We start from the raw sequence: 19,168 nt of genomic DNA, 5'->3' as shown, positions 1-19,168 counted from the left end.
CATTTGCCTAATGATTAGCAATGTGGAGCATCTTTTCACACGTCTGTTGGCCATCTGAATTTCTTCTTTGGAGAACTGTCTCTTCATATCCTCTACCCATTTGTTAATCGGATTATTTGCTTTTTGGATGTTGAGGCGTGTAAGTTCTTTATATATTTTGGATGTTAATCCCTTGTTGGATATGTCATTTACAAATATATATTTTCTCATACTGTAGGGTGCCTTTTTGTTCTGTTGATGGTGTCTTTTGCCGTACAGAAACTTTTTAGTTTGATATAGTCCCACTTGTTCATTTTTGCTTTTGTTTCCCTTGCTCAAGGAGATGTGTTCAGGAAGAAGTTGCTCATGCTTATATTCAGGAGATTTTTGCCTATGTTGTCTTCTCAGAGTTTTATGGTTTCATGACTTACATTCAGGTCTTTTATCCATTTTGAGTTTACTTTTGTCTATGGGGTTAAACAATAATCCAGTTCCATTCTCTTGCATGTAGCTGTCCAGTTTTGCCAACACCAGCTGTTGAAGAGGCTGTCATTTCCCCATTGTATGTCCATGGCTCCTTTATCATATATTAACTGACCGTATATGGTTGGGTTTATATCAGGGCTCTCTATAGTCTGTTCCATTGGTCTATGGGTCTGTTCTTGTGCCAGTACCAAATTGTCTTGATTACTGTGGCTTTGTAGTGGAGCTTGAAGTTGGGGAGCATAATCCCCCCAGCTTTATTCTTCCTTCTCAGGATTGCTTTGGCTATTTAGGGTCTTTTGTGGTTCCATATGAATTTTAGAACTATTTTCTCTAGTTCGTTGAAGAATGTTGTTATTTTGTTAGAAATTGCATTGAATCTATAGATTGCTTTAGGCAGGATGGCCATTTTGACAATATTAATTCTTCCTATCCATGAGCATGGATGTGTTGCCATTTATTGGTATCTTCTTTAATTTCTCTCATGAGTGTCTTGTAGTTTTCAGAGTATAGGTCTTTCATGTCCTTTGTTAGGTTTATTCCTAGGTATTTTATTCTTTTTGATGCAGTTGTGAATGGAATTGTTTTCCTGATTTCTCTCTCTGCTTGTTCATTGTTAGTGTATAGGAATGCCACAGATTTCTGTGTATTAATTTTGTATCCTGCAGCTTTGCTGAATTCAGATATTAGATCTAATAGTTTTGATGTGGATGCTTTAGGGTTTTTTATGTACAATATCATGTCATCTGCAAACAGGGACAGTTTAACTTCTTTCTTGCCAATCTGGATGCCTTTTATTTCTTTGGAAACCTTATCTTTCATAACTTACTTTACACTTTGGAGATAAAGTCTTTGTAGTATAAAAAAGTAAAAAAATACATAGTTGTATGTCATTCAAAGGAATAAGTGTGCCAGGACCAGCCTTACAAATAGAACAGGCAGTTACCTAAATGGAAGATTTTAGGGCAGCTCGGAATATTCCTCTACCCCTTAGGGGAGAAAAAAAGAAGAGAAAAGGAAGAAAGAAGCTCTCCTCCAAATAACTTCCAACCTGAAATTTCTGTTGCAGAGATTCATTCCCATAGCTATAAAATACACTTTATTCCCATTTGGAGTGTAAATGACAGTAAACGTTTATCAGACATTGGGAGTTTACAGTCTTTTTTTGAAGTCAGGGAGACCAAGAACTAGATGGACAAATACATGTAAAAATGCCAAAAATAAACATAGGCTCCACAATTTTGCTTAAGGTTGGCACTGAACAGTAAGATCTGTTATGTCAGTTACAAAGAAAAATAAGATCATTGAAAAAGTGGCCTCTTGGCCATTTAAATTTATGTTAATGTGCAACTGAGAAATAATCTAGGATCCAGCACTAATTATCACCTCCCCTATCTCTTCAAACATAGAAACCTATTCTTGCTCTTTTCAGTATCCTTCAAAGTCTGATTATATTCTTTTATCTTTGGCCCCATTTATCATCTTGGCTTGATATAGCCCCATGAAATTACAGATTTGTCTACCCCATGTAGACCTCTTCCAGTATCCCCTTGACTTTTGGTGGCTGCTTATATGTTTATGTGTCACCTTTCTTCCTGTGTTAGCATCCTCTCCCACTTTTTAAAGCAATCTAATCTATGATCAGTTTCTCATCTTTTTCTTTCAAGTTATCTTACCAAGCCTACTACTATACTTTGTCTATAAAGTCTTCCTATTATACCTGTCCCCAAATGCTTTCTTTGTAAGTTTCTTCCATTTCCTCAAACCAGAAACAAATAAGTGAAAATAGTTTTATAATAAAACTTTAGGCTTAACTTCACTCTGCTGTTGTATTTTGTACCTAGAGGAATTTTACAGTCTGCCTCAAGACATGAACTTTGTCCTTTTCTCTCTTGAATAATACTGAATATATTCTCTCTGCTCAGTAATGGTAATTCTTAAATGTATAATAAAAGACCACTTGAGAAAGTCCATTTTCTTAATCAGGAGATCACATTTTATGATAACATTCTGAATTTAATATTAGCATTTATCATGTATTCATACTATCAAAGGTAGTAGGCATTTCACATAGAAGTATTCCTTACTGTCAAAGTGCTTCCATCATAAAAGGTTTTGACTTTACAATATAGATATAGACTGAGAAACCAGTTGTCAACACCTAGCCACCATTTTTTGTAGCACCTTTGAAGAAATTCAGAGAGTTTAGCAAGGCATGATAAATACAGTGTGACAGAAAATGGGATAAGCAGTTTATGTGATTTCTCTTTCTTTAGGATGGTAGGCATAGGTTCACTACATATGAAGAAAATCCTGGGGTGATTGTATACTATTGCCAGAAAATAAAAGGAGGACAGGAGTTTCTGAGGAATGGTGGGCATTGAGAGATAATAAAATAGTTGAGTATGGGCTCTGAAGTCATACTTAGATTCAGATGCCTACTCACTAGCTATATGACCTTGGGCAAGTTACCTAAGCTTCATCTGCAAAATAAATATAGTGATTTCTACCTCATTAAAGGATGTTGGAGTTGAAGTTATTAAATTGTAATTATCAACCAGATTTAGAATCTCTTTATTCAAAATCTTTTGTTTGCTTACAATGTATTTTATAGGGTAAAATTTTTCAGAGAAGTGTTCCCTTAAGCCAGAATTATTTCATAATGTGTCTTGTTTGCCACTTCCTTTATGTTAGTATCATGTTTCTTGTTCCTATCAATCCCTTTTTTTAAAAATTTTGGTATCATTAATCTACAATTACATGAAGAACACTATGTTTACCAGGCTCCCCCCCTCACCAAGTCCCCCCGACATACCCCACTACAATCACTGTCCATCAGCATAGCAAGGTGCTGTATAATCACCACCTGTCTTCTCTGTGTTGCACAGCCTTCCCCGTACCCTCCCCAAACCTATCAGTCCCTTTTTAAAAAATATTTATTTTAGCTTCTCCATAGCAGATTTTCCTTTCTGTATTAACAAAGAAGTCAATGCCAGCTACCTTCCTGATAGGAATTTTCTCAACTAATTTTCAAGGTGTATAATAGGAAGAGGGCAGAGAAGAAGCACTCCTGGAGACATTGAACAATTAATTATATTGTAATGGAGCTACAGAGGGAGGAGTAGATGACTGGCCCAGAGAAAACATGATTTCTCTGGTGCCAGGATTACACTCAGAGGCATTTCTGCCTATCTCCACTTTGCAAGGCACAGTGCCAGTGAGAACAGCAGTTAGTACACCCATAGTGGGGTTTACTAGCTTCCACACCGTGTTCGGTGGGTTCTTAACTTCAGGATGAGGAATTAAATTTTTTACCCAGCAGGAAGTGATTGCCATTTACTTATTTTTTTGGTAGCAAAGATCTAGCTTGGGATATGAGTATTCCAGAGATGTGCTGTCATAAGGAAGGAGAAGCTAACAAGTGTTGCTCACTGGAATCAAGGGAAGGCAGTAAAATGCATGTGTGTATGTACATAGCAAGGAACACACCTGTGAAAGTCAAATTTCATGCCTTAGACTTGATAGCACTGTGCTCTTAGGCATTTCTTTCCATCTTCTTCCTTACATGCTCCTGGACACTCCTGTCATCCCTTTGTTTTCTGTTGAAACTAACTCAGTTACGCTTTTTAAAGCATAGCTACACCGATCACCAACAGCCTGGGTGCCCTAGCCGCCAGCACACCTTACCCCACATAAATGAAGACTAGGAAAAATGATCTTCATGACGGAGGCATTCCTGCTGCCCATGATGCTAGGCTCCACTGACACGGGCACAGCTTTACTCAGTGAAAAAAAAGACTGTGGGCCCTGTGCCTAGTTCAGAGTAGTTATCAGTCACTACCAAAATTTTCAAAAAATAAGGCCAATGAATCTGTCTATACAAAGGTCTGATAGACCAATTGATAATTTCTGATTGTATGTATTCTGTCTGTCTGTTGACATTATAATATTCCTGAAGACCTGATACTCTGGTATTCTACACTATAAATCCTGTTTTACTCAAAAAGCATACAAATATTGGTCAAATTCCTTAAAGCACAGAAAGTTACTCTTTGACATAGGACTCCTGAAATCGGGCTTAACTTCACCCCTCTTCAGGCTAGTTATGGAAATTATATGGAATAGTAACTGTGAAAACACTTTGAAGAAATCTGAAGCTCCTTGTAAATGTATAATACTATGATTTTTATTGGGAAATATTTGTTGTTTTTTAGGGGACAGTATTTATTCAAAAACAAACCTCCTGATGGGAATGCTCCTCCCAACTCTTTTTATAGAGCACTTTATCCTAAAATTATACAAGACATTGAGGTAAGAATCTATGTATATTTGAGTATTTGCCAAATACTAGAGAATCATCAGCATTCTTCAGTAACAGTATTGTTACATCAAACCCATTAACGTTTATTGATAGGGTTAAAAAAATCAATTTCTTTACAAGTAAATAGGGTAGGTAAAATATAAATTGTAAGACAAAAATTTTAAAGCTTTTAAAAACGTTTACTGATAGATAAATGGATGTGAGAGAGAATATGACGTCTTCATGCAATAATAGTCATACTGTTAAAGTTGCACTTATAAGCTGATACTCAAATATCTTCTGAATTGTGCCTCCATGGACTTTCACTGGTAGAAATGGCCACCACATATATATAAGAAGAGCACTGATCACATAACCTCCTATAGTACCAGCTTGCCTTCTATTGGTGAGCACTCTCTTTTCACCAGGTTTGTTATATAATTATACGAGTTACATGCAGGAAAGTTCTAGAAAATAAATCTGTAATAACTGTGCAAATGGGAGAATCCTCTGCAAATTTAAATAGTGTTTTTTTTTAAACATATTTTTAGTTTGCCTTAAGTCTTGGTCATCCATCAGAGTAAAGCATTGAGCAGTGTCATTGGTTGCCAGGAAAATCAGATAAGAGTTTAGTTCTTGGTCCTTTCCTGTTTATTACCTCTATCATTCCTTTTTCTCAGACAATAGAATCTAATTGGAGATGTGGAAGACATAGTTTACAGAGAATCCACTGCCGAAGTGAAACAAGCAAAGGAGTTTACTGTTTACAGTATGATGATCAGAAGATAGTAAGCGGCCTTCGAGACAACACAATCAAGGTGAGGTCTCTTCAGTTTAGGAAGGTTGCTGAAGGAGCAAGGGTGACCACATTCATAAAGCAATCCAAAGCATCAACTCTAGGCATTATTTCCAGACAGTGAGTGAGAGTTTTAGATTATTTCCAGTCCCAAAGCCAGAATCGTTTCCTTAAGGACAGATACCTACCTCCCTAGAAGCGCATACAAATGGATAGTTCTAAGGTTAAATTCCCTTTATGAAGCACACTGAGTGGCTATTACTGTTTTGGTCCTCACATAATTATAGGCTGTCGCTGTTCCTTAATGAAAAGGAATAAAGCTTGCATTAGTACTGAAGCCACATATGTATCAGTGCTTAGCTTTCTTTACCTATAGAAAAGAATGCATTCCACCCTAGTCTGAGCTTTGATTATTTTGGGGAATCAGACACTTAAGAGAGCCAGCAAGTCTCTGCAGCACCTTATTATCACAGTGATCAGAAGAATCTTGTTTGCCATCCTAGATCTGGGATAAAAGCACATTGGAATGCAAGCGAATTCTCACAGGTCACACGGGTTCTGTCCTGTGTCTCCAGTATGACGAGAGGGTGATCATAACTGGATCGTCAGATTCCACAGTCAGGTAAAAAATGTCAAGCAATCTTTTAAACTCTGAAATAGAAGATCTCTCTGTTCTTTGTCACTGATAGAATTTTATATATATCTGCATGAACACAGCTCTTAAACTTCATAAGCAAAGAAGAATAAACCATCCACTACCCTAATCGTGTATCCATCTAGAACTAGAAAACTTGATTTAGGAATGATTACGTTTACATTTTTGTACAGTTAAGAAACTATATATTCTATTGAATTTGAGGGAATCATTCATTATAAAAACTTGGTAAGCCTGTGTTCCTTACAAAAACCACCTCACGAGGGAATGACAGGAATGGAATGAAGCCTTCCTTTCAGGTGGTTTTAACTGTAGTACAGGCATGCATTATCTCCCATAAAATGTGTACAGGTGAGCAATGCTCTCCCTTTGTCAGCCCCTCCCCTGCTGTCCCTGCAGTTTTTAATTGCTAGCTTCCCTCAAGGAGGGGCCTTCAGTTTCCAGAGGCATTAGTAATTTGATGACACAGCCATTATGCTGCTGGAGTCAAGTGTAGCTTGAGTTCTGGGTACCAGCAGAGCTGCTGGAAACCTCTGTTAGGAATTTCGCCCTAAGCTAAAGGATTTAGCAGACATAATGCATCAAAAGTAAGTTAAAAAAAAAAGTAGAGAAAAAGCAGTTAACTGTATTGTTAGATTCTCTGAAGTTAAATGTTTACCATTCCAAATTATCCTCTGAATAGAAAGGGCTGTTCCTGTTTCTTATCTTTTGACTTAAAGGCACAGCAAACTCAGTTCTTATAGTTATCGACATTTAACATTTATTGGTGCTTGTGAAGTGCCTCAAGGAAGCTGAAACATTGTAAAGGCTAACATCATATATAGGATAAGGAAAAAAATGATTTTCTAAAAGAGGAGGTTAAACTAGAAAAGGAAATAAAATGTGTTATAAAAAATGAAGCAAATACACAAAAATAGAGTAATCAAAGTAAGATATATCATCACATCTCCAGCTATCCAAGGGTCCCATACTCTTGCTGGGAAGCCCATCTCTACATTGGAATGGCTATTCTTGATCCCGACCCCCATTCAAAACACAGAAATGAGGCCTTAGACTTCGCGGTCTAGGTAATCTTGAACTTTGACCTATGTGGTGAAATCTAAGATTCAGGGTCATCAAGCTCAAAATAGTACTAAACCAATCTGGTACAGAACCTTCTTGGCCTTATCAGTTCTAGTTCTTGAGGACTATCCATGGGGCAGTTGAAGGGTCCCCACCAGTAAGATGGCAAACTTCCGGCTTTTCGGGGGTCCTCGGTTCCCACCGGCACCACCTGAAGCCCAATCACCTCTCGACCCCCCCCAATCCTAGCACCTAGCCAACAGCCACCAGCCCCGTAGAAGTAACACCACAATCACCCTATGCCCCTTCCTATATAACCCAGCACCTTTCCCTAATAAAGCGGAACTCTCCAGTGAATTGCTGTTATGTGTCGCTCCTTTCCTTTCATTGGTGCCGAAACCAGGGAGACGGGACACCCCAACTGGGCCCCGTCTTCCCCCCGACACCAGCAGCAGCTTGCCCTCGTCCTCTTTTTCCGGCGCTGGCTCATCACACTCACCACTCCTCTCTGGCCTTTAGGTAAGTTTTCCCCCCGGAGTGGGCCAGTCTTCCCCGAGCTATCGCAGTGCCATTGACCGTGATTGTCCGGCAAGGCCCTGACGCTCGGGGATGAGGAGGGAACTCTCCCCGCCTCAGGCCTTCACGGCTGCGGCGGACCCTCAGGCCCCTCCTCCGAGAGCCATAAATCCCCGCCTCAAGCCTTTACGGCTGCAGCGGACCCTCAGGCCCCTCCTCCAACAGTCATAAACGCATTCACCGTCCCTTCCATCAGTGCTGAAACTTTTTAAGCAAAATTTCCCCGGGGTGGGCCACTCTTCTCCGAGCTATCGCAGTGCCATTGACCGTGATCGTCCGGCAAGGCCCTGACGCTCGGGGATGAGGAGCGAACTCTCCCCGCCTCAGGCCTTCACGGCTGCGGCAGACCCTCAAGCCCCTCCTCCGACAGCCATAAATCCCCGCCTCAGGCCTTCATGGCTGCGGCGGACCCTCAGGCCCCTCCTCCGACAGCCATAAATCCCTGCCTCAGGCCTTCAGGGCTGCAGCAGACTCTCAGGCACCCCCTCCAATAGCCATAAACGAGGTGACTCCTTTGCGGACGCTCCCTTTCCCCGCCCCCTCCTCCTTCTGTTCCGTCCGCCGAAATCTGTTCTGTCTGCCGAAAACGCCTAGCGCTAGGTACCTCGTGACTCCGGCACTCTGCCTTCTTAGGGAAGTCTGAGTGACGACCCACACTTCCTAAGAAATTCCGACTCATATACGAGTTTCCGCAGACCACCAAGGATCATCGGGGACACCCTTTGTCTCCTTGCGGTCTGCTTCCAGTCCAAGGATCTCCGTTCGTCTTCCCCTGTTTGTCTCCTTCTCTGTCCTTTAGCCATGGGAGCCTCCTCATCCCTCCCTGAAAGTTCACCTCTTGAATGCCTGCTTAAGCATCTGGCTACCCTCTCCCTGACGCCTGATATAAAACCAAAACTTCTCCGTAAATATTGCTCCCAAGATTGGCCAACATACCCCCTAGACAATAACAACCAGTGGCCTGCAGGGGGAACTCTTGACCCTAACATCACTCGCAATCTCTTTAACTACTGCCAGCGCCTGAAAAAATGGAAGGAGATTCCCTATATCGAAGCTTTTCGCCTCCTAGCTCAAAATCCCAGCCTCTGCACCACCTGCTCCCCGCCCCAAGTTCTCCTAGCCTGCAAGCCGTCTCCCTCCCCTCCACACACTCCCAGTCCCTCTTCAATTACCTTTGACCCGGCCGACGAGCCTCCGCCATACAGACTTCCCCCTTCGGCCCCTCCCCCTCCTACAACCCCTCCACCCTCCGCCGCCGCTGCCGCCTCTTTCCCCTCAGCAGAAGCCTCCCGTCCTCTCCCTTCCCCTTCTTCGCCTACCATAGCCCCTCCCCCTTCCTCTACCGCCGCTGCTGCCACCTCCACCCCCACAGAAGCCTCCCATCCTCTCCCTTCCACCTCCTCCACCATCTCCTCCTGCACCTCACCACCTCCTCCCCCCCCCCCCCCGTCCCCCTCACCTTCCCCCCTCCCGCAAATCGAGCCTGAGCCTTTCAGCCCCGCTCTAACTAAGTTCCAGGAGCCTCGTCCGTCTTTGCCCCCTCAGATTCAGTCCCGAGGGCCTCCCAAAATTATCGCGGCTTTGCCCCCATCACCTGTTTCCCCCACACAGACTGAGCCAGAACCCTTCAGTCCCCCTCAGACTCGGTCCCGAGGGCCTCCCAAAATTATTGCCCCCCTCCGGGAAGTAGCAGGATCCGAAGGCATCATGCGCGTTCACGTCCCTTTCTCCTTAAGAGATTTAGCCCAACTAGAGAAACGCCTAGGTTCCTTTTCCACTGATCCCACGACATACATGAGGGAGTTTCAATGGACCCTCCAGTCTTACAGCCTCACGCATCATGACATTTTCATGCTCCTGGCCAATACTCTCCTCCCTGAAGAGCGTAGACGAGCTTGGGACTTCGCCCAAACGCATGCTACCGAAACCCACAGGACCGACCCCACCTGTCCCCCTGGCCCCACTGCTGTCCCCAAACAAGACCCACACTGGGATTATAACACCGCCGTGGGTCTCCACTCTCGAGATATTTTTGCCTCCTGCTTAATAGCAGGTCTAAAAAAGGCAGCTCGTAAAGTAGTCAATTTTCAAAAGCTCCAAGACATAATTCAAAAGAGAGACAAAACCCCCTCTGAGGTCTTAGACAGACTCACTCAAGCCCTATTACAGTATACCAGCCTGGACCCAGAAACACCTAAAAGAAGACATGTCCTTATGACGTACTTCCTAGCTCAAAGCTACCCTGACATTAAAGCTAAATTCAAAAAGTTAGAACAGGGCCCCACTACCCCCACAGACTGAGATCCTAACAGTAGCCTTTAAAGTCTTCCATAACCGGGAGGAGGAGAAAGAACGCCGTAAACAAAAGGCTGATCAGGCCAATTTCCAGATGTTGGCCCAGCTGATAAAACCACAACCTGGGCGCCCCTCTACAGACAAGCCCCCCCCAGGAGCTTGTTTCAAGTGTGGAAAAGAGGCGTGCCCCTCCCCCAGATCTCCTACCACCCCATGCCCCAGATGCCACAAAAAGGGCCACTGGGGGTCTGATTGCCCAACCACCCGAAGGGGAGGCTGGACGAACAACCCCCATCCTAAGCCCGCCGTAGTGGGGCTGGCAGAAGAAGATTGACGGGGCCCGGGGGCTTCTCGCCCGACCATTTCCATCACCAAACAGGAGCCCAGGGTTACTTTAACAGTAGACGGTCGCCCCCATCTCCTTCCTCCTAGATACAGGAGCCACCTTCTCAGTCTTGCGAGAATACCGGGGCCCTACCACGCCAACCATTACCCCTATAGTCGGGGTAGGAAGTAAACAGATTTTCCCATTAACCCTCCCCCCTTTTATGCACAATCCTAGACAGTCCCATACCTTTCTCCCACTCCTTCCTAGTTATGCCCCAGTGTCCCATCCCTTTACTAGGATGGGACATCCTTTCCCTCCTCCACGTTTCCATAACTATATCCACTCCCACAGCCCCCAGTACTCCCTTTCTGATGGCCCTCATAGCCGACAACCCCCCTCTACCCAATGAAAGCTCCGGTTCCACCCTCATACACCCTGTAAATCCCAAAGTTTGGGACATTACAAGCCCCTCTGTGGCCCTATGTCCCCCTGCCTCTATCAAATTACGTGACCCCTCTCAGTATATCTGTCAGGCCCAATACCCCCTAACCACTTCAGCCCTCATAGGCCTCCAACCCATCATTCAAGATCTCTTAAACATAAATTACCTCAGACCCACTCACTCCCCATTTAATACCCCCATATTAGCTGTTAAAAAAACCAACGGATCTTTCCACCTTGTCTAAGCCTCATCAACATAGCCGTTGTCCCTATCCATCCCTTAGTTCCAAATCCATACAGCCTTTTATTGCAGATCCCTGTCTCAGCATCCCACTTCTCAGTCCTAGATCTCAAAGACCCATTTTTCTATCCCTCTAGACCCCTGCTCCCAAGATTTTTTCATCTTCACCTGGACGGACCCATACACAAGACATTCTGAACAACTCACTTGGACAGTTTTGCCACAAAGCTTCCGAGATAGTCCCCATATTTTTAGACAGGTCCTAGCTCAGGACCTCAAACAGTTTCATCATGATCACTCCAAGTCCACCTTATTACAATACATAGACAATCTTCTACTCTGCAGTCCCTCGTGAGAACAGTCTCAACTTGACACTGCCTCCCTACTTAACCTTCTAGCTTCCAGAAGTTACCGAGTATCCCCCGTCAAAGCTCAAATCTCTTCCCCTCCTGTCATTTACCTCAGATTCCTTCTATCTCAACAAAAGAAAGTCCATTACCTTAGACAGAAAATAGCTCCTCTCTGACCTGCCCATTCCCAAAACCAAGACAGAAATCCTTTCCTTTCTAGGCCTGGCTAGATATTTTAGAGCGTAGATCCCTAACTTCTCCCTGCACCCTGTTGGCAAGACCCCTGTACGACCTCAGCAAGAGCCCCCCTAAAAAACCATTATCCTCCTCACCCCGACACTCCTTCATTAAGCTCCGTCAAGCCCTTGTAGAAGCCCCAGCTCTCCATCTTCCTGATTTGTCGAAGCCCTTCTCATTATACATTCATGAGAGGTCCAGTCAAGCTCTAGGAGTCCTAGGCCAATATTATGGCCCATCCTTTGCCCCAGTAGCTTATCTCTCCAAGCAATTAGACCCCACAGTTCAGGGATGGGCTCCCTGCCTACGAGCATTAGCCGCTAGACAGCTCTTGCAGAAAGAAGCTCATAAACTGACATTCAAGGCGCCCCTTACCATTCTGTCCCCACATCACCTAAAAGATCTCTTAACCTGCAAAAGTTTACAGACTCTCCCTCCCTCCAGACTCCTCACCTTACTGTCCTCTTTCCTCCAAAATCCCATTCACCCCCTCTGCCATCCATACCCGAATCATGACTTTTTCCTCCTTTACTGCTCTCTCACTTTTTTTCCTCATTCCTATTGTCTTCCCCACCACCCCAGCCTCCTTTGTATGGCGATTCAAAGTCAGAGAGACTTACACACAGCATCAAACAAAAGTTACTGCCCTCATTGCCACATCAGACTGCCCTCTGAAAGGCTGCTCTGAGCCTTTGTACCTCCACTTTCCTCCCTCCACCAAAGTATTCATTTATAGCTACCTTTATTCTCCCTACCTCTGCTTCCTCTATGACCAAAGACAAGCCTATTGCAGGCGATGGCAAGACACCTACGGGGGATGTCCCTACTGGTCTTGCGCCATTCACTACATGGGTGACTTCCAGTACCCACAGTATTACTCCTCCAACCATTTCATGAAATATCCCAACGGCTCATTCTCCTTATCAATCCCAAATCCCTGGGACTCTCGATGGGCTGCTGGAGTAACAGCCTCAGTTTACTACAGGGGGTCCTCGACCCCCCACGGTACCCTTCATATCTCTCGAGAGTATGTTCCCCCTCGCTCCCAGATCTCTCAAGTTGCATCAGATATCAGACATTCCGAGAAAGTCATTATCCAAACTCTTGATGGCACCTCTTCATCTTCTTATTCCTCCTACTCTTGGTTACAGCTCATTCAAGACACCACCATCTTTCTCAACCACACCCTCAACACCGCCAATTGTTTCTTGTGCGCATCACTACAGCACCCACTGCTGGCCGCTGTGCCCCTCAATATTTCCAACTACTCTTTCCATGCAGAAGGACAACCCCTCCGCCCCCTGGCAGACATACCCCTATGGGAACCAGAATACGCAGATAATCTCACCATCCACCACTATGTAGGCCCAACTCCACCCCCCTCCAGCACACTTCACTGCCTCTCTATCTACACCCCTACCTCCGGCTCCAAGACTTTTACACAACCGGGACACTTCTTTTGGTGTAATGGCAGTCTTTTCAACTCACTGCCTCTCAAGCCGATACACCCTGCATTCTCGTCACCCTAATCCCACAGCTTACACTTTACAGCATGGCAGAATTCCTTGAGCTCCAACCTCCCTTGCCCTTGCGCACAAAAAGGGCTGCTTTCCTTCCCATCATGGTTGGTATCTCTTTGATCACCTCAGCCATTGGGGCAGGGTTTTCGGGAGGAGCCTTGGGTCACTCTCTATGGGCAGTTAGAGATCTCGACGCCAAACTTGAGAGAGCCCTGACATCCACTGCCGATTCCCTAGCCTCTCTCCAAAGACAAGTCACTTCGCTAGCTAAAGTCACCCTTCAAAACCAGCGGGCCCTAGATCTGCTTACAGCCGAGAAGGGCGGCACCTGCGTCTTCCTCCAGGAAGAGTGCTGCTATTACATCAACGAATCCGGCATTGTAGAAACTAACATCACCAAACTCACCGACCTTGCCTCCAGTCTCCACTCTGCTTCCAATTCCAACCCATTCTCTTCAATACTAACAAACCCCCTCCTTACCTGGGTCTGGCCCATTGCAGGCCCCATAATAGTCATTCTTCTTGTCTGTCTCTTCTTACCCTGTATAATAAAGTTCATCAAATCCCAAATCGGAAAAATCTCTAATCAAGCTTTCAACCAGCTTTTACTCAGGAACTACCAGCTTCTGGCCACAGAAGATGCCTCACCCTCATGTGACCTCCTCACCACATGCTGAGATGGACCTCTCTCTCCACTGGAAACTGTTCCTGGAAACAATGGCCACAGACGCCTAGCTCCTGATACCCATATCCTCTTGGCACCATTAGAATCAACAGGTCCTCGACCTATGGTTACAGGGAACCTTCATTGATTTCCAACCTGAAGAAGTCCACATCTACTCATCCTTACTGTGGGGAGTCCTATCAACCCTTTCCTCCCAATCCTCAAGCCCTCACTCCCTTCTACGCCCCTGTTCAGCAAGAAGCAGTCAGAGAGAAAGCAACGTCCACAAACCCATAGAGGAGAAAGGGGGGAATGAAGGGTCCCCACCAGTAATATGGCAAACTTCCGGCTTCTTTTCGGGGTCCTCGGTTCCCGCCGGCGCCACCTGAAGCCCAATCACCTCTCGCCCCCACCCCCAATCCCAGCACCTAGCCAACAGCCACCAGCCCCGTAGAAGTAACACCACAATCACCCTATGCCCCTTCCTATATAACCCAGCACCTTTCCCTAATAAAGCGGAACTCTCCAGTGAATTGCTGCTATGTGTCGCTCCTTTCCTTTCAGCAGTAATGCTGCTGTTATTAATTATATTCTCAGTTTAAAATATCTCATTAATGGTATCATAATGAATGCCAGAAATTTTATAATAATCTTGAAGTCGGCCCAATTAGTAGGTGATGGTAGGTGCAACCTTATTCCCCCACTCAACAATTTGCCCAGATTTCAAGTAGTATGTCTTAAGGATTTCACATTGGCAGCAGTCATCCCCTTCTTTTTCCTATGCTTTCAGTCCATTCCTCTAACCGCCACTTCCCCATGGTCTGTGAGTACTTTTTATCTCAGCTCTACCTCAAAGCTGCAAAAGAAGAGTGGGGTGTAACACTATGAACATGGGGCAGGAGGGGCGAGGAGTACAGTGGTCAAATAGTGGTAACAGATTGTGGCATGACTACCATCAAAATCTCAGATAACCATCTTAATGTTTCTTCCAGGGTGTGGGATGTAAATACAGGTGAAATGCTAAATACATTGATTCACCATTGTGAAGCAGTTCTGCACTTACGTTTCAATAATGGCATGATGGTGACCTGCTCCAAAGACCGTTCCATTGCTGTATGGGATATGGCCTCCCCAACTGACATCACTCTCCGGAGGGTGCTAGTCGGACATCGAGCTGCTGTCAATGTTGTAGACTTTGATGACAAGTACATAGTCTCTGCATCAGGAGATAGGACTATAAAGGTAACAAGACATTTTTCAGTAAGTCTCCACCTTGCAGTAGGGGAGTTCATGTGAAAATCTGGTCAAAAGAAATTTCATGTTTAAATATCACTGTAGAGTAACTTAATATTTAATTCAGATACTGGTCTGTGTGTAAAAAGGTAATGAGTGAGACAGGCTGTGTGATACTTTTGGTTAGTTATTTCATTCCTATAAATAATGGTAAGTATGAGAAGGAGAGGGATAAATTTAGATTCAAGAAAATTTGTCTGCAAGACCATACTGTAAGACTGGAGGCACCAGGGGAAGGAGTGAGTCTGCTGGACAGGCTCAGGCCTCACCAAACAAGGCAAAGAGACCAACAGGTTCTGGTTGACAACATTCCAGGGTCTGATCAGACAACATTCCAGGAGTTCCTAACTAGAGACCTCCCCCAAGCTAGAAGAGTAGTGGTAACTTTCCAGTACCTGTCTAAAGGCCAATGAGAGACCCCCATGTACCCTAGGTGACCCAATCCTTGTGCCACTGTATACCTTTGCTCTGCCACCCCCTACCTTCTTTAAAAACTTGCTGTCTGCCCTGCTGGGCACAACTTCTCAAGCCTCCACCTATGTAGACTGGTGAACCTTGCCCGGGATTGCGCTCAAATAAACTGCCTGGCCCTTTGTTGCCTCTCATGGCCTGCTTATTTCGGGTGGAATTTATCTTACACATACTAACCCCCCTATAAGAGTAAATCAATTTGAGGAATTCTTATGTAATAGCAGCCAGCTACAAATTAGCCCTGTATTACTGCTATGAATGAAAGTTGTCCCTTTTTTTTGGCTTGTTTGGTTTGTTTTGAGAGGTTGACTAGCCCCTGTTGATTCAGTTCTATTTTCTGCTTCTTCAAAAACTCTACAGTTGCCACAAATTTTACTATTAAAAGCACCAAATCAACTGCCAAATGCTATTTCTTTTCAGGTATGGAACACAAGTACTTGTGAATTTGTAAGGACCTTAAATGGACACAAACGCGGCATCGCCTGTTTGCAGTACAGAGACAGGCTGGTCGTGAGTGGCTCCTCTGACAACACTATCAGGTGAGAAACAGGTGCCCTTACCCAGAAGGGATCAATATTATCTTGCCATTTATTGTTTGCACAGAGATCAAACAAATCTTCAACTGTGTTATGTTTATAATAAAATGATTTTCCTCTCTGTAACTTCTTAGAGGTCAAAAGTGTGCCCCAAGCAGAGACGCAGCACAGCAAAGCCTTTTTGATGTGTTTCCTTCCTGTAATAGTTGTATCATCAGATAGACCTATTTAGAAAGTACTGCTTGGATGAGTAAGTGGGCAAGAGAGATAAGTAGATGGAGGTGAAGACCCTTCTCTTGAAATTTCTCCTATCTGCAGGTGAAAAGTACTAATAAATAGCTAAAAGACATTTCTCTCTGCCACTGTTCTTTTTTTTGTTTTGTTATCATTAATCTACAATTACATGAAGAACATTATGTTTACTAGGCTCCCCCCTTCACCAAGTTCCCCCACAAATCCCATTACAGTCACTGTCCATCAGCGTAGTAAGATGCTATAGAATCACTACTTGTCTTCTCTGTGTTGTACAGGCCTCCACATGCCCCCCCCCACATTAAACATGCTAATCCTAATGCCCCCTTTTTTTTCCCCCCGCCCTTATCCCTCCCTTCCCACCCATCCTCCCCAGTCCCTTTCCCTTTGGTAACTGTTAGTCCATTCTTGGGTTCTGTGCTTCTGCTGCTGTTTTGTTCCTTCAGTTTTTCTTTGTTCTTATACTCCACATATGAGTGAAATCATTTGGTACTTGTCTTTCTCTGCCTGGCTTATTTCACTGAGCATAATACCCTCTAGCTCCATCCATGTTGTTGCAAATGGTGGGATTTGTTTTCTTCTTATGGCTGAATAATATTCCATTGTGTATATGTACCACATTTTCTTTATCCATTCATCTACTGATGGACACTTAGGTTGCTTCCATTTCTTGGCTATTGTAAATAGTGCTGCGATAAACATAGGGGTGCATATGTCTTTTTCAAACTGGGCTGCTGCATTCTTAGGGTAAATTCCTAGAAGTGGAATTCCTGGGTCAAATGGTATTTCTATTTTGAGCTTTTTGAGGAACCTCCATACTGCTTTCCACAATGGTTGAATTAATTTACATTCCCACCAGCAGTGTTGGAGGGTTCCCCTCTGCCACTGTTCTTAAAAGAGATTTTTTTCCCTACTAGAAATTGTGCATTTTGTTTTCTTAGCATTACAGAATTGGCCAAGGAATTACCAATCTTTGAAGTTGTGAAGAATCCACAAATTCCTTTTTTGGTGTTTTTCCTTCTCAAAAATTAATGATGCAAATATGAATAGAAATTGAATGATGTCTCAATCTTCCCCCTTCCTTCAAAGAAGTGCTAAGAGGATGAAGAGGCCATTAATAAAACAATGAGATACAACTATTGTTTTATCTAAGGAAACTATCATTCCTAGAAATCAGTTGAATTGGTCCGAAAACATACAGTTTTCAAATTAGAATATAAAACTTTTTTAGAACTTACTTTGCACTTCTCTTATATGAACAAGATTGTCTTGGACAGAGGGCAAAAACAGACTGTCCACAGTAATAGACGTAGACATGCTTTGTGAGGGTCAGATATCACTGACAGTGTATCTTTTGGTGATTTCAGGAAGCATTACTTTTCTTGGCTTGGTCATTTCCTTCACATGCAACTGTGTACACTGAATTCATTCTTTCTATCCATTGGAGACCCTGGTTACAGAATTATATAAAACACGCGTTGAAAATATATATAACATTTGAATTTAAATCATACATTGTTCTGCCTGAGCTATATAGCAAAAAGGAAACAAATTATATTGAAGGCAATATGTTTTTGTATTAGTATTGATTGATTTTATTTTTGTGGATTTTTTTAAAGACTTATGAAATAATATTATAACATTCCAAGCTTAGAAAAGAATACATGAAAATTTACTTGACTCAATTTTTCTCTTCCAGATTATGGGACATAGAATGTGGTGCATGTTTACGAGTTTTAGAAGGCCATGAGGAATTGGTGCGCTGTATTCGATTTGATAACAAGAGGATAGTCAGTGGGGCCTATGATGGGTAAGTTTAATAGCAGGGTTAAAAAACTTTCTAAATATAAATCCCTCTTGCTTTAGGTTGTTAAATATATCCTTTCCTTTTCTCTAAAAGATTTTCCCCTGTTAAGACCAATAACCTCTACCCAAGCATGAATGCAAAAACCAAGTCTCCAAAACAAAAAAGTTTTTATATATTCCTGTGAGCTGCATTTATCATAAAACCTATATTCACCATATATATATATATATATATTGCCATGAGTTTTGCCATTCTTCCTGTGTTCCCTTAATTTTGCTTTTAACTACAATTTTTGTCCCCGTTTTGATCTTTAGAAAAATTAAAGTGTGGGATCTTGTAGCTGCTTTGGACCCCCGTGCTCCTGCAGGTACTCTCTGTCTACGGACCCTTGTGGTAAGAGCCTTCTTTAGAGGGGCTTGGGGAGCAGAAAAGGGAAGACATTAAACAGTAATGTGCTGTGGCATTAGAATCTGGATTTGATAGTCAGAATCTCACAAAACCTAATACTAAGTGGAAGGACAACCAATACATGACAGTAAAATATGTTTATATAGTGCCTTTCATCCAAAAGTGCTTTCGAGACTATATATGGAGAGGAATGTGGCAGCTGTTTAACAGCTCTACAGCAACACTATACAATAGTTTAGTTCAGGAAGTAAGAATTCTGTATCCTCCAGACACAGTACAGGATACTTAGGGAGAGAGAACATAATTACTCAAATTGGAACTTGTCCAGAATCTGAGGACTGGCACACCTGTGCCTGCAAAAAGTGCCAGGGGTGTCTGTGTGAACCCCGATCAGTTCTTTAGTTCTGCATCCTATTCAAGGTATGCGGCTTCCAGCAACTTGAATCCTCTTTTTTGTTACTCATATACCCCCTT

At 43.4% G+C, this 19,168-nt stretch overlaps 1 protein-coding gene across 12 annotated transcripts in view; it reads left to right on the top strand.

Annotated features, from left to right (window-relative positions):
- The window catches only part of BTRC (beta-transducin repeat containing E3 ubiquitin protein ligase), a 252,032-nt gene that overhangs the window by 220,200 nt on the left and 12,664 nt on the right, over positions 1-19,168 (top strand). For all 12 annotated transcript variants that reach the window (XR_001856019.3, XM_017678606.3, XM_017678621.3 and 9 more), the window contains 7 exons: positions 4,677-4,773; positions 5,443-5,580; positions 6,062-6,180; positions 14,920-15,169; positions 16,112-16,230; positions 18,179-18,289; positions 18,601-18,679. Coding sequence is in view for 11 of the 12 variants with exons in the window: in XM_017678606.3 (XP_017534095.1) it covers positions 4,677-4,773; positions 5,443-5,580; positions 6,062-6,180; positions 14,920-15,169; positions 16,112-16,230; positions 18,179-18,289; positions 18,601-18,679 (913 nt within the window). In the remaining variant the exon portion in view is untranslated. The remainder of the gene's footprint in view (positions 1-4,676; positions 4,774-5,442; positions 5,581-6,061; positions 6,181-14,919; positions 15,170-16,111; positions 16,231-18,178; positions 18,290-18,600; positions 18,680-19,168) is intronic.

The sequence above is a fragment of the Manis javanica genome, chromosome 7 (genome assembly GCF_040802235.1).
Source record: "Manis javanica isolate MJ-LG chromosome 7, MJ_LKY, whole genome shotgun sequence".
NCBI lineage: Eukaryota > Metazoa > Chordata > Mammalia > Pholidota > Manidae > Manis > Manis javanica.
This window is presented reverse-complemented; position numbering and strand designations above follow the sequence as displayed.